At 33.6% G+C, this 15,993-nt stretch overlaps 1 protein-coding gene across 2 annotated transcripts in view; it reads left to right on the plus strand.

The window, feature by feature from the left end:
* Window positions 1-560: 560 nt before the first annotated feature.
* The window catches only part of LOC140060201 (5'-3' exoribonuclease 2-like), a 51,657-nt gene continuing 36,224 nt past the window's right edge, over window positions 561-15,993 (plus strand). For both annotated transcript variants that reach the window (XM_072106312.1, XM_072106313.1), the window contains exons 1-20: window positions 561-701; window positions 3,766-3,893; window positions 4,401-4,574; window positions 5,018-5,219; window positions 5,556-5,628; window positions 6,343-6,393; window positions 6,815-6,832; window positions 7,057-7,146; window positions 7,278-7,327; window positions 7,691-7,762; window positions 7,999-8,132; window positions 9,693-9,750; window positions 10,077-10,134; window positions 10,292-10,386; window positions 10,856-10,897; window positions 11,476-11,556; window positions 12,318-12,448; window positions 13,265-13,349; window positions 14,195-14,356; window positions 15,375-15,537. In XM_072106312.1, coding sequence (XP_071962413.1) covers window positions 627-701; window positions 3,766-3,893; window positions 4,401-4,574; window positions 5,018-5,219; window positions 5,556-5,628; window positions 6,343-6,393; window positions 6,815-6,832; window positions 7,057-7,146; window positions 7,278-7,327; window positions 7,691-7,762; window positions 7,999-8,132; window positions 9,693-9,750; window positions 10,077-10,134; window positions 10,292-10,386; window positions 10,856-10,897; window positions 11,476-11,556; window positions 12,318-12,448; window positions 13,265-13,349; window positions 14,195-14,356; window positions 15,375-15,537 — 1,942 coding nt within the window. In that variant the 5' untranslated portion in view covers window positions 561-626. The remainder of the gene's footprint in view (window positions 702-3,765; window positions 3,894-4,400; window positions 4,575-5,017; window positions 5,220-5,555; window positions 5,629-6,342; window positions 6,394-6,814; window positions 6,833-7,056; window positions 7,147-7,277; window positions 7,328-7,690; window positions 7,763-7,998; window positions 8,133-9,692; window positions 9,751-10,076; window positions 10,135-10,291; window positions 10,387-10,855; window positions 10,898-11,475; window positions 11,557-12,317; window positions 12,449-13,264; window positions 13,350-14,194; window positions 14,357-15,374; window positions 15,538-15,993) is intronic.

Genomic DNA, 15,993 nt, shown 5'->3' on the forward strand with positions numbered 1-15,993 from the left:
GTATTAAAAATGTGAAAACTAACAATTAGTACAAGCTTTTTTATTTTGCATGAGTCGTCGATGTTTAGTCGTTATCAAGATTCAATGGTAGGCGTAAAATGTGAATCGTTTTTATTTAGTTTAAACTTTCGGTAAAACTCTTTTGTAGGAACTCGTTTTTGATAAAACACGAAGGGCAAAAATAATACTGTTATTACAAGATAAAAGATATAATTTATTGTCACTTTTGGAAATACAAATTATTTTTCCTGATGCTAAAGTAAGAAAGTAGAAACAAATAGGCCTACAGTAGGCCTACAAAACAGACAAACCGCCAGATAACACGTCTTAAAATATAATTAACTTGTGGCCCAACGGGCTTCTGTAGTGTTTATGTGTGTTTTATTGAAATACTAAATCAATTAATGAATTAAATATTAATTTATATTTATATAAAGAATGTACCGCAAAAAAAAAAAAGTGCCGCGATATAGGCCTATCACACACAATTTACAGCGTGTGACGGGATTTCGATGAACTGTTTGAGGGCGTCCTTTTGGTCAGACAATTTGGATTTTTTTTTTATCTGCATGTGTTAATTTGAGTGTTAAAATACATTCTTTTATTGGCACTTCTTAGATCTTGTAATGGGAGTTCCAGCCTTTTTCAGATGGCTTAGCAAAAAATACCCGTCAATTATTGTACATTGTGTTGAAGAAAAGGTAAGATATGGCATTAAATATAGCAGTTAAATGTAGGCTAGGTCGGTCTGCTGAGCCGCGAGCGGCTTTTTTTGTTGCAGGATGCGCCTTTTTTGCGGCGTTTCTGTCGTGGATGGTGTAACGTGAAGTTAGCTTAGGCCTAGGCTAGGCTATCAGGCTGTCAGACCAAGATCAGGTTGCTTCTATGTTTTTGTTTCGTAAGCTTTACATTGTTATTAATGTACAGTAATGATTTAAATTAAAAATATTTGGCTAGTCCTAGGCCTAATCTTTATATAGAAATTTACATTTATTTATAAATTATGATTTATTAAACTTCTGGCTGCTGCTGATATTGTCAAGTGAAGAAAGTAGGCCTATAGTACTACCTACAGTAGCTAACCTTGTAACCAGTAATTTGTCATGTTCAAATTTGCAATCTGCCTCAGGGATCGGAATACTTCACTCTATCCTGTTTATTTATTTATTTATTTACCAGATTTCTATAGCGCCCTTTTCATGAAAACTCATGCTCAAAGGCGCTTCACATCATAAAGACAAACATCATAAGCAATAATTACAAAAGTACCTCAAATTATTCGAAATAAGATTTCTTAAACTAAGTTATAAATATTCTTACTGTACATTAATTAAAATCGCATAAAATAGAAAAATAAAATGAACGATATACAAAATAGGTCGGAATTTCTTAACACATTGACTGCCAAGGCATTTTCCGTAATTTCTGTCCCAGTGCCAAGTCCCGTTTACATATTAAATTACAGTTTGAAAGTGTAACATCTGGTCACAGACTATCATGATGTCATTCAAAATACGATGGCGGGAAAAACCGTTGAGACGTATAAATACGTCACTGGCAATGGTCCAACAATTTTATTGACTTTGCCAGGAACGTAAATATACGTCGGGGATTTTCCGCGCTAAAATCGGTCAAACCTATCACCGAGAGATAAAAACAGTAAACCACACTGAATCATTTCATCCTTTATTATTTTTATTTACTATTAGCGCAATTTATGACATGTTTGAGATGATTATATTGAGTGTGAGGGCGCCATCGTATCAACCATATTCAATGCATGAGGGAATAAACACAAACAAACATATGACATTTATTTTTAGATTATCGTTTACGTACATCATTCATAAACTGCCATGCGATAATTCCTGTTCCAATCACCACTGCCAGCGATTCTACATACAATACAAAAGTGCTACGATTTTGACGTAGTATTACGTCTTGGCAAGTAGCGACACGCAATTTTTGACGTATAAATACGTTGTGGCAGTGAACGTGTTAAACTACGATTACAAAAATACAATTTATTTACATATTAATTATTATTTAATTTATTTATTCATTTATTTATTTAATTTATTTTTTTAATTTTAATTTAATTTAATTAAATTGATTAAAAATATTATTGCACAGTAATTGACCAAACAAATTGCAGTAGAAAAATACAAGATTACAAAAATAGGCATCAATATACTATATTCAAATTGAAATCAATCATTGTTGTAGTATGACACAAATAAGTGTGTTTTAAGTTTCCCCTTAAAAATGTTCAAGGAAGAAGCACTGCGGAGCTGGTATGGAAGAGCATTCCATAGAGTCGGCGCGGCCTTCATGAAACACCTTTCACCATACGATTTGGTTTTAACTCTAGGAACACATAAAGTAAAAGAATCCTGTGATCGTAATGACCTATTTGGTTGATAAACCTTCAGCATATCATTGATGTAAGTCGGCTCCTGATCATGCAATGCCTTGAAGGTGTGTACAAGTAACTTATACTTTATGCGTGCCTGCACCGGTAGCCAATGGAGCTCCTTTAAAATAGGTGTAATGTGCTCATATTTACAGGTTTTCGTAATTATTCGCGCTGCCGTATTCTGGACTTTTTGTAATTTATCAATAGTTGTAGTCGGCAGACCATAAAGTAAGGCGTTACAATAGTCCATACGAGAGATCACCAGCGACTGTATCAATGATTTCGTGGCATCATATGTTAGATGACGTCGGATATGAGAGATGTTACATAAGTGCATATATAACACTGCCTCGAGATCGATTGTACATGTGAATCCATAGTAAGATGTTTGTCGAATATTACTCCGAGGTCTCTCACAGTCGACGTTGGTTTTAGAACTATGTTTCCGACATTCACGTCCAAATTTATACTGGTCTTAGTGTACCGTGACGAAAAGAGTATCACTTCCGTTTTTCCTTCATTTAATTTCAGTATGTTTTGGGTCATCCATACCTTGACATCTGAAACACATTTTTCCATCGAAATTAGAGCAGATTGTATTTCTGACTTGTCATTTTGGGCGAAAAGAAACGTACATTTGCGTATCATCCGCATACAACTGGTAGCCGAGTCCATGTCGCCGAACGATGTCTCCAATGGGCTTTGTGTACATCGAATAAAACTTCGGTCCAAGGACCGATCCTTGCGGTACTCCATATTTAAGGGGAAGTGGATTCGAACGCGCATTATTAATGAACACTGATTGATAACGATCCTTCAGATAAGATGCAATCCATGCTAGGGCATTTCCACGTACTCCAAAATGATGATAAAGCCGTTGAAGTAGTGTCTGATGGTCGATCGTATCAAAGGCGGCTGAAAGGTCAAGTAGTATAAGCGCAGAAGCGTAACCCTTGTCTAGAGACGTGATAATGTCACTTTGGACCTTCAGAAGGGCAGTCTCCGTTGAGTGAAATTTCCTGTATGCCGACTGATTGCACTCATGAACGCCATTAATTACAATGTGTTCTTCTAGGCTTGCGTCAACAACTTTTTCAAGGATTTTGGACATGAATGGTAGGTTAGATACAGGTCTATAGTTCTTGAGAGTCTCCGGATCTAGGTTACGTTTCTTTATGAGAGGTTTAAGAAGCGCATGTTTAAAATCGCGTGGAACGTAACCCGTCTGTGTTGGCACCAATACCTAGCCCGCTACACCCTCTGACATGCCTCGAAGTATGACCCTCAAACTAAATTATGAATTGATCTTGTCTTATACAGTAAAAAGTATGCCTCCTGTTTTTTTTCAGGTAAAAGAAGTGAACGATGTGAAAATACCAGTGGATTTAACAGAACCAAATCCGAACAGTGTTGAGTTTGATAATCTGTACTTGGACATGAATGGTATTATCCATCCATGCTGCCATCCAGAGAATAAGTGAGTATGGATCCTACACCGCACACTGCATGATGCTATACTTTAGTACGAAAATAGTAGTACCACACTCGCCTAACCCCTAACCCTGATAAAATGAAGCTCAGTATTATTAGTGGAACCCCTTTTTGGGACATCCCTATTTAGGGGAAACCTCTATTAAGGGACAACCTCTATTAAGGGACACTTTCATGTGAATTGCACAAGGTGCAATATATTTACCCTAATAATGAGCTAGTTCATAAATTATAAATCAGTAAAATATAATGTGTGTCAAGACAGTACCTAGACAAATAGGGGTGCTGCTTTAAAATCTTGACTCGCGAAATTAAAGTAATAATTTGTGAAATCTCATTACTAAATCGAAACCTGATAAAATTGTTTTCACAACCCCCATTAAAGCAGCACCCCTATTCAGAGGACACTTTGTAGAGGCCTAAAGGTATCCCTTAGTATTCTAATTATACTCTTTAATAGATTTTACTTTATTTAATTGGCATTTGTTTATAGACCAGCACCAAAAAATGAAGATGAGATGATGGTATTGATCTTTGAATACATTGATCGCCTCATGAGCATTGTCCGTCCTAGAAAGCTGTTGTACATGGCGATTGATGGAGTGGCACCTCGTGCTAAGATGAATCAGCAGAGATCTCGTAGGTTCAGATCTTCTAAGGAAAGCAGGTACCGTATATCGTTACGTTAAATTAAAATGTTTTATCCGTGACAGAACATAGTCAAGTGAGATTGATGTATGTTACTATTGAATGAACAAATCATGGAAAAAATAAAATTCCTCTATGACTGAATTAGTAAGTTCCTGTTTGTATTGCATGTGAAATCAACCATAAACACTAAACATTTTTCAGGTGTCAACTTATCCTAAAATTATACCATACCATAAAATAACTAAAAAGCCATACTGTGGCAAAAATACTGTTACCAAATTATGTTATGATTGTAACATTTTTAAACATTTAGCGATCTCTCTCTTCACTCCTCACCAATGAAAAACATATTTTATCTTTTCATTTCCTTCACATTATTTTCATAATCAAACTAAAGATTTCATAAAGACTTGCTGCTAAATATTTTAAAATTAAATCAAATATTATTTTCTTCATTAGAGAAAAGCGCGAGAGTGTCAAGAAAATCAAACAGGAGATTTTAGAACGAGGTGGTTCTGTACCTCCAGATAAGGCTGCCACAGAACATTTTGATAGTAACTGCATCACACCCGGCACAGAGTTTATGGCGTACTTGGCAGAGTGCCTTCGATATTATGTCACAGACAGGTTAAATAACCACCCTGGCTGGAAGGATCTTAAGGTAAAATAATAAAATTCAATGTTTATGTGTGTTTGCACATAATGGCCATTTTAAAAGGTTTAATTGCACTGCCTAACAGCAGTTTTTTTATTAATGTTTCTTAGAAATGAAAATACAAAAGATATATGTAAGTAACGTAATAAAATAATATAAATTTCTTTAAATATTGTTATAGTTCCAAAGTATTTTTACCATTAAAAGCACATTTGGAATATTAGACTTTTCAGAAAACCAGACTTTTTAGGCCAGCTCAAGCTCGAAGGGTGTGTCCGAGATATTAGGAGTGTTGACTGTAATTCAAAAATGAATTGAATTTGTATTTTGTCTTTTTTTCAGGTTGTTTTATCAGATGCTAATGCACCTGGAGAAGGGGAACACAAGATAATGGACTATATTCGAAAGCAAAGGCGTAAGTAAATAAATTTGTGCTCAATAGTATACTTTTTCAGTGTGTGAAATGGCAAGGCAATCTAACAGGTTGCTGAGCTTCAGTTTGTTTATTTGTGGCTGCGACACTGGTCAATTGGCTTCCTCAAATGTTTGGTTAACAGATACCGCGCTGCGGAGAATATGTACATAGTACAGTACTATTGGTATTTGTCCCAGCCAGGGACTTCTAAGAGTTCCTATCTTGGCAAGGCGAGCTCAGCGTTCTGTTGTTAGATTACCTTGCACATAGTAACACCAAAAATAGAAATGAAATATATAATGAAAAATATTTTTATACAGACATTCAATTAATATATAGTAAAACCCCTCCTTTGGGACACCCTCATTCAAGGGACATCCCTATTACTTTCCAGTGCAACAAGCAAGAATAAATACATATATCAATTCGCCTCTCATAATTAAACAAAAGTTGTTAGTACTGAATGTTGGGGAAAGTTTATGAGAAACGGCACTCGCCACGTAATGAGGAATTTACATCATGTATGATTGAAATTCTTTTATATTGAATAGTACAGTAGTTAATTTTACTTTTCTGTAATTTTATTTCATTGTTGAAAATTGTTACTTTATTCTGTTTTTATTATAAATATTAATATGTTCCAAATGTTTTCAATTCATGTACAAACATGAGTGAGATAATGCATCCTTAATGCTCTCTTAATGTTCTTTTCAGCCAATCCTGATCATGACCCCAACACTCATCATTGTCTATGCGGAGCTGATGGTAAGTTAGCAACCAGTGTCTAGTTGATTTTTCTAAAATAAATGTTGTTTTTCTCGGATAGGCAATTTCCCACATGGACAATTTACCACATGGACAATTTTCCACATGGACAATTTATCACATGGACAATTTACCACATGAATAATTTTCCCCATGGGCAATTTACCACATGGGCAATTTACCACATGGACAATTTTTCCAGACGGAAACATTTCTTAGCTATTTTCCCAATAGCATTATACCATATTCTATTTGAAAAAAAATGTATTCTATGGTTTGAGGTATACTATCTTTTCTACACTCAACACTCAATAAATACTAATTGTATTCCAAAATTACCCAAAGAATGTTGGGTTTTTCCCTACAAATTTAAACATGTATTTGATTTTTAATTAATCATCTTTAAACATTTTATTTTCAGCTGATTTGATTATGCTTGGTAGGTATACATTTATTTATATTGTGTATATATATATATAACATTTTAGAAAATAAGAGCATATTATTTTTGCAGTGTGCAGTTTTGCTTACTTGAATTCTTTCAGTGGAATGTCACAAAATTGTCAATATTAACCTATATTTTCAAGTTACTATATTAGTTACTATATGGTTTTCTGCATGAGATTATTCATTATATTAACTATCAACATTTTATTTCAACAGGTTTAGCAACACATGAACCAAATTTCACTATCATCAGAGAAGAATTTAAACCAAACCAGCCGAGAACTTGTGATATATGTGGCCAAACTGGTAAGAATTGATTTTTGTTTTTTTAAAAATTGGGCCTTGATTTTACCATTACTTTTTTTTCAAAGATGACAGCTTTCTCATTGGCTTAGATTTTCAATGATTTTTATCTTTTTAATTGTATTTCTTAATAGGTCATGAAATGGATGAATGTGAAGGACTGCCAAAAACCAAGGAAGGCGAGGTATGATTGTATTGTTATATTGTCACTTGTTTCCAGTTTTTTATTCTTACGACCTAATGTTATATTCTTTTTAGAAACTTTGTATTACTCTGCATTTTACTATGGAATAGTGTAAAATCTATTAATCAATCACCTGTTTGAGTGCATGTATATTTTGGATAACAAACTTTCAATAAACAAATTCATGATGTTTCAGTAGAATGATACAATATGCTTTGGTTTTTATGATACTGTGGTTAAGTGATTCCAATTCAACAGTCACTAAAAATAGTAATATCTTGGTCCCAAAATTGGTCTTAAGTTGGAGGGGAGAATTTAAAACATCAGGCATACATGCATGTTAATAATATTTTTTTTTGGCAGCATGATGAACTTTCAAAGCCGATTGGACAAGAAACAGAGTTTATCTTTCTTCGTTTAAATATCCTCAGAGAGGTAAGTGTTACCATATCACTATTTTAATTTTAACTTTCTTCCTTAGGCTGTGAAATCGGTTAAATCCCATTTCCACAGGAAGTTTATCGGTTAATTATCAGTTAATTTTTTTCGGTTAATTTTTGGCTGCGGAAACACGACCCTAGATACATGGCAGTACATTGTTTGGTGTTATATTTTAATTGAATCCAGAATGTTTAGATGAATATATTATTATTATATGTCTTTTTTTGTAGTACCTTGAAAAAGAGCTGTGGATGACTGGTCTACCCTTTCCATTTGACATTGAAAGGGCTATTGATGATTGGGTGTTTATGTGTTTCTTTGTTGGTAATGACTTTCTACCACATCTACCATCGTTGTCTATTAGGTAAACTATTATGTGTTTAAATTGTTATATTTCTAAATCTGTATAGCAAAAGATTAGCATTGACCTATTATAGATAAGAGTTTTGCTCAACTATAATGTAATTGAACCAAACTAGATGGTACGCTCGCTTCGCTCGCGTACCATCTAGGTTGTGCCCACAGATGGTTCTCGAATACACAGTAATAATTCAGCGTAACTAAAATTAGCACCCTGGGAATTTACTTCCTAAGAAGAAACTTATAACAAAATGAGTCCAAATTTTTTGATTTGGACTCATTTAAAGAAACCCAATTTGTGTTTTGTATGTAACGTTAGGTTTGAGGGATGGGAAAGCGGATAGGTACAAAGAGGAACAATTTTTAAATATATTCTTTATCCACTCAGTAACGAAATATTTTGTTCATGTTTTATAGATAATATACCTCTAAATACAGTAAAACATTTGCGATTTCATACTTTGTTAAAACTTTCACTGTCATAATCGATTGAAATATTAAAGTTTATATTAATATTATTGGTAATTATTAATTAATACAAACGTTGAGAGGGAACTGTCAGTATAAAGTTTATTTGTATATAATAATGTGTTTATATATCTAACAGTGAAGCCTAACCACAATCTCAGTAATAAAGTTTATTTGTATATATTTTTTTTACATCTAACAGTACGAACATTCACCGTAAAAAATGTTCGATTCAAATGAGGACCAAAAATAGTTAATAGGTATTTACAGTATTGTCAAATATTGCAAGTTTATTCTCAAAGGGCCCATATATTTACCTACCATATGTGTTAAACCAAGGGCTCATAAATTTACCTACTTGTGTTAAACCAAACTCTGGCAGACTGAGAGATTGGGATGTTCCATTCATCGCAAATCAATACATTTGTAGAATCGTATATTAAATCTATCAAAATAGTATTTTTTAAAGAAAATCGGCCTGTCTTCAACATTATGATGCTGTACTCTAGCTGTTCAACCGGTTTTCAGCTATTAAAAACAATTATCTTAGGAGGAGATAGGAAAATGCGAAGCCTCCTCGCATTTTTGTGGCGGGTATTTTTCAAGATGGACATCCATTAGACAGTGTATACCACGATCGGAAAACACCCCTCTTTGGGGCAAATCGTTGAACCTAAATTCGTTTTAATCGTCAATAACTAATTATCTAACTTAATTTAATTAGTAAATAGGGTTAAATCAGGTGGTTAAAATCAGTACCGAGATTCTAACCAACTTTAAATACCATCGAGTAAACATTCTAGAAATAACGCGCAATTTACCGAATTTTGCCCTTACGTAAATACCATTACTAATATTAATAAGAAGACATATGAACATTTGCTAGTGGTACCACTACACACATTTACACACATCTTTGTGTGAGCATCAGTGTTTAGTTTGCACTCCAGTTTGTGTACACCCCAGAGTGTTACTAGGAGCTGTGAAAATACACAGCCTTCAGATACTACCCTGGCCTATTGTGTTTACCCTAATGACTAGTAGGGTTTTATATGTGAAATTACAACATTTCTATTTTTTCTCCTCATTTTTATAGGGAAGGGGCTATAGATCGACTTATTAGACTGTACAAAACAGCTGTTCACAAGACAAATGTAAGTACAGTATTTTTTAAAATATGAATTTACCTATTTCTTTATATCAATCACAACAAAGTTGATTGAAAGTACCTGAAAATGTCTGGATTTCCTGAAACTCTATACAGAATCTATTGCCAAATACCATATTAAATTCATAATTGAGACTTCGATAAATGCACCATACCAAGAAATGTAACATATGTACAGTATATCTTTTACAACAGAAAGAAGCCAAGAGACATAATTAAAAAACAATAATAATTTAGAATTATAAAGCACATAATATTAACCAGTTCTGCAAAGGCACAATTCTATTTAAGTTTATTTTTTATTTAAACCAGGGTTACCTTACAGAAAATGGAATTGTAAATTTAACTCGTGTACAAATGATATTACGAGGTAAGTTTATAAGTTTTTAAAAAATAGTAATGTTTTTTTGTTCAGTAACTTAGTCTTAAACAATAGACTTCGATAGTTGTTATTATTCTTTTATTAACCACATAAATATTTCTAAATCAATAATAGTTCAGTCATATTTGTTAATGATTACGTTTAGACCTTGGAGAGGCTGAAGATGAAATCTTCAAGAAAAGACGAGAAAGTGATCTCAGATTTCGAAGGAATAACCAGAACCGCAAGAGAAGGGAGATGGTATGTACTTTAATCATTTGTTTAATATAGGGTTAGGTGAACACGGAACTAATTCGTCTCATTACTGCTCAACATGAGTGCTCCCAGAATTGGTTGCCACTCAAAGTAACAGAATGTGTCGATATGAGTGCAGTTGAGTTACTTTCAGTTGAACATAAACAATCAATTATACCACTTGTTGCGTTGTATGGGTTCAGTTTAATGTCGACATGAGTACTGAATTTTTTCGGTATCTGTTCTGTTCATTTGCTTAAAATCCGACATGAAAACTATTGTGCAACTACAGTAAAACCTCTATTTAGGGGACACCTTTTAGGACCCCATGTGTTGGCCATAATGGTAACAACATATATTTTTTCTCTCAACTGTTGTTTCAGTTCTGTTTTGACCTAAGTACATCTTTACTCTAAATATTTCTATTTTATCAAGAAAATTAAAATATTAAACATTTTTGTTATTTTTGTTAAAGCAAAGTCAACAGTTTGTGCCATCAGGATTCTTGGCTCCAAAAGTAAGTACCAGCTACTCAATCTAAGTCTAAGTAAACTTTTTGTGACAAAAAAAAAGTGATGTGTCCATATATGGACACGATGATGTCATATCACTACCATATTTGGGCACATTACAATATGTTTGTCAAACTACTGTACCTATATAGATAGGAAACAATCGAAAAAAAAGACTTAATTACAATGATTTCTATGAGAGAGCATTTGTACATTTGTTTGTTCACATTGTTCCTACTACACGCACCCATTTACATGGGGTTTTAGGGTATTAAAATGATTAGAATTGTACTGAGAAAGTTTTAACATTTGAAAATTATCAACCAACTTTTGTCCAAATCCCATACTTTTCCCCATTTAGGACATTTATTTGTTTGTTCAGTAATTAATACTTTTATACGTTTTAAACTACATTTAAAAACCACACTACTTTTGTAGAATATTATACAGTTCAGAATAATTCTTTGTACTGTGAATAACACAACTAATATTTATATTAAACATAATATATACTAATTCCACAAGCATTCCGTCAGAGTTTTGTCCATCAAATGTTACCCATTGTTTCCCTTATTATATTTAGGCTATTGGAGAAGATCAAAGTGGCCACACTGCAAAAGACATAAGGAATGCTGTACAAGATGGACGCAATCAAGCTAACAAGGTAATGATGTCTATAAATGTGTATTCTCGCATCTATGTCTGACTAGACTTGGTATGTTTTGTATAAATAAAAGATATTTCATCAAATATACTTTTCTATCCTGTAATGATGACTACTATAGGGGGTTAGGGGATTGTATTGTAAACTTTTCTCACCCATGGCATTATAAGGGTCTGAAAATAATATTTCTAAATTAATAGTTACTAAGCTATTTATTGTTATTTGCCAGTGATTAACTCAGTTGTTAATTTTTGGACAAATTTAAACCTGTAAGGTATGCATAAAAAAATGTTGACTTTACAGTATACAAATAATGAATGTTTATGAGTGAAATGGAACAAATAATTTCATGAGGTGAAATAGGATAAGTTATATATTCATGAAGCCAAATGAATATTTAACACATGTTCATCTTTCACCAAATGATATTATTTGTACCATTTTACGTTCATTATTTTACACACCTACTTTTAACGAGAGTCTGGACCAATTCCTAAACCATTCAAAGAGGCAGCGCTCCAATTTTGGACGCCAAGTAGAACAATTATAGATCGAACATGATCAGTCAACAACAACCTTGAACATGTGGTTGCACACTCGCTGTGTAACAATTTAATACACAAAACAAAATTGCAGTATTCGATTTTACGTAACGACAAAACATGATTGAGTGTGCTACTTTACGTTCATTCTTATGTTACCCACAATCATTCAATCAAACGACAAGAATCTACTTTTGTAACATTGCATATGTTTTACAGAATGCTGCAGATCAACTCAGATCACAATTGAATGGGGATAAGAAGCCAGAGCCTCCAAGAAGGGGTTCGAAAAGAACAATAGAGGATATGCAGAAGGAAGATGAGGAACAAGATAAACATGATGATGTTAAGTAAGTTACATGTAAATTAATAATTTAAATATACTTTATTCAACATTTAAAAAAACACATAACTTCTTTAACAAAGTATTCCCTTTATAGTTGTTGTAAGCTTGTCCCCTGAATAGAGGTTGGCCTTATGTTAAAACATATATTTCTTTTCATTGTTGTCTTGGAAATGTGTCCCCTTTATAGGAGTGTCCTCTGAATAGTTTCATTTCCTTTTATTTGATATCAAAATTGCAGCAAAAGGCTGAATTACATGATACTTACAAATATAAAAACAGTTAAATCGGGCATAAAACAGTATATAAAAAAGTGCATGTACAAATCACATACATATACAAAACATATGTTTCTTTCATTCTTTTCTTGTGAAAGTGTCCCCTTTATATTGGTGTCTCCTGGATACTTTCATTTTATTTTATATCAAAATTGGAGCAAAAGGCTGAATTACATGATAATATATATAGATAAGATATAAAAACATTTAGATCAGGCATAAAACAGTATATAAAAAAGTGCATGTACAAATCACAGAAACAAATAAAAGGAGTTGCATTCACAGGGAGGTGTTCCATTTAAGCTCTGTCTACACTAGCAAACTTTATGTGACAACAAAATGTGATGTGCCTATATATGGACACAATGATGTCAAATCACTACCATATTTAAGCATATCAATACCATATTTGGGTACATCACACATTTTTTGTCAAACTGGTTTGATAGTGTAGACAGAGCTTAATAGGGGAATCCTTTTTACAAATTACGTTATTCTGCATTCACAGAAATTTAAACTAATTTTGCATTTTTTCAATTTCACAGATTGTGGGAAGATGGTTGGAGAGAGCGTTACTACCAGGGAAAGTTTGATGTTGAAGGTGATGATTATGCTTTCAGGAACAAAGTTGTAAGTTTTTATATTTAATAAATTTAGGGATAATATAATAGTACACAAATATTTATTGAAAATCTGAGTGTATTTTGTGTGAACGTAGCTTTAGAGTGTGTATTTTCAAATCAGCTTCACCTTGTTGAATAGAACAGTCTTACATTACAACTATTCTCCCCATTCAATTTATAACATGCTTTGTTTGTATACCATTACCATTAATAAAAACGAAAAAAGAAATGCTTGGCAAGTTAGTTTACAATAGGTGACTAGTGTGGTATGCAGTTAGCAGAGCTAAAAAATCTATTAAATTCAATGCAATCTAGTCTAACCCTAAAGCTCTGTCTACACTATCAAACTTTCATGTTTGGACATGATGAGGTTAATCAGTACCATATTTGGGCACATCACACTTGTTTTGTCAAACTAATTTGATAGTATAGACAGAGCTTTAGAAATATTAACAGAGATTATATTTCAATCAAATTGCTCAGTTGTTTCATTATAACATTAAGTGGTCTTCACAGTTAGCAGTGACGGTGTAATGATAAGGGAATGGGACTAGCAATGTGTTAGGCATAAGGGTGCCATATTGATTTTATCCTTCGGCAAGATTCTTTACTCTCATTGCAATCTTCTTGTCATTGGCCCCATGTACATACAATGCATAATTAAAGAACTTGGTACACTAAAAAGAGTAGAAAATTGCTCCCTGTGTGCTGATATGGGTATGCGCTGCACTGCAGGTGTGTGTCAGTAAAGAGTAATCTAAATTTCCAGTTATGCTTGAGGATGATATTATGTTTCTCCATGAGCCTCTGATAGTAGATAATCTAAATTTGTTAATTTTACTTTGATTTTAGGGTGATGCATATGCGCTTGGTCTTTGCTGGGTCTTACAGTACTACTACCAAGGATGCCCATCCTGGGATTGGTATTTCCCATACCACTATGCACCATTTGCTTCCGACTTTGTTGACATTGACAAGAAGGTCAGCACTAATTTTCCCAAAGGAACAAAGCCGGTAAGAAGTTTAAAAGAAAGAACCATTCCTTACTGTTTTTATAAATTCTAAATGCCAAACTAGATGCTAGACACCCCTATTAAGGGGACACTTTCCTGTGAAAACATATGATGGCAATAGAGAGTTCATTGGGATTCTCCAGGGAAAATTTCTATTAAGGAGACACTTATGTATTGAAGGTGTCCTCTAAATAGTGTTTCTACTGTATGTTTTAATACTATGGCCCTATTAAGGAGCACTTTGTCCCTTGAATGGAGGTTTTACTGTATCTTGACTGATTCAGCCTCATCTCATGTGCCATCCATCCCAAGCCGAAACCTCATAACCACTTCCATTATATCATTTCCGCCAGACTATGACATTTTATCCTTCTTTGTGTTCTTTTATTCTGTAAGTACATCATGTTATGTCCCATCCATCTGAAGCTGTGACCTCCTAACCACTTTTATTATCGTTTCCTTCGGACCAAGACATGTCATCTTTCTTTGTCTTCTTTCATTCTGTAAGCATCATCATCTCATGTCCCATCCATCTGAAGCTGTGACCTCATAACCACTTTTATTATCGTTTCCTCTAGACTAAGACATTTCATCCTTTTTTGTGTTCTTTCATTCTGTAAGCATTATCATCTCATGTCCCATCCATCTGAAGCTGTGACCTCCTAACAACTTTTATTATCGTTTCCTTACGGACCAAGACATTTCATCTTCCTTTGTCTTCTTTCATTCTGTAAGCATCATCATCTCATGTCCCATCCATCTGAAACTGTGACCTCATAACCACTTCCATTATCGTTTCCTCTAGACCAAGACATTTCATCCTTTTTTGTGTTCCTTCATTCTGTAAGCATCATCATCTCATATCCTATCTATCTGAACCTGTGACCTCATAACCACTAATAACCACTTCTATTATGACATTCCATCTCATCTTGTTTTTTTTATCCTAAGCCATCAAACAATATTTCTTTTCTTTAAACTAAACTGGTATTATTATCCCTATTCTCTCATCATTTCAGTTCAACCCTCTGGAACAGCTAATGAGTGTATTTCCGGCAGCCAGTGGTAACTTCCTTCCATCGTCATGGAGGACGCTGATGTCTGGTATTGAGTCGCCAATCATTGACTTTTATCCGGATGATTTCAAAATTGACCTGAATGGAAAGAAATATGCTTGGCAAGGTTTGTATAATACTGAACTCATAAAAGGAAATGTTAAAGCCATAATTTAAATTTGTAATGTGTTGTACATGTAAATGTAGTTTCAAACTTTCCCAATGTAATAAAATGGATGCCTACAATAGCAACATGGAAGACTTTCATGGGGTAATCTGGACCAGGATCCCAATTAGGGACCGTTTCTTCAACATTTTACTAATTTTAGATGGATCTTTATCAAATTCAAACCACTGAAAGGTATATAGCTACACATTACTCCATTACATTTTGGGGGCGGTCTAGGTCTCAATTCGGGACCACCTTTAGTCTAAGGGATGATTGCCAAATTGTCACTTTTAAATTGTCACCAATTGAAAACTACTTGACTTTTTATAACACTAAACATATTACACTTTAGGTCAGTATTTTAAGCAATAGAAATTTAGGCCTTAATCATTTTTAATTTTTGAGATGAGCCCT

The sequence above is a fragment of the Antedon mediterranea genome, chromosome 10, assembly GCF_964355755.1.
Source record: "Antedon mediterranea chromosome 10, ecAntMedi1.1, whole genome shotgun sequence".
In the NCBI taxonomy this organism is placed as follows: domain Eukaryota; kingdom Metazoa; phylum Echinodermata; class Crinoidea; order Comatulida; family Antedonidae; genus Antedon; species Antedon mediterranea.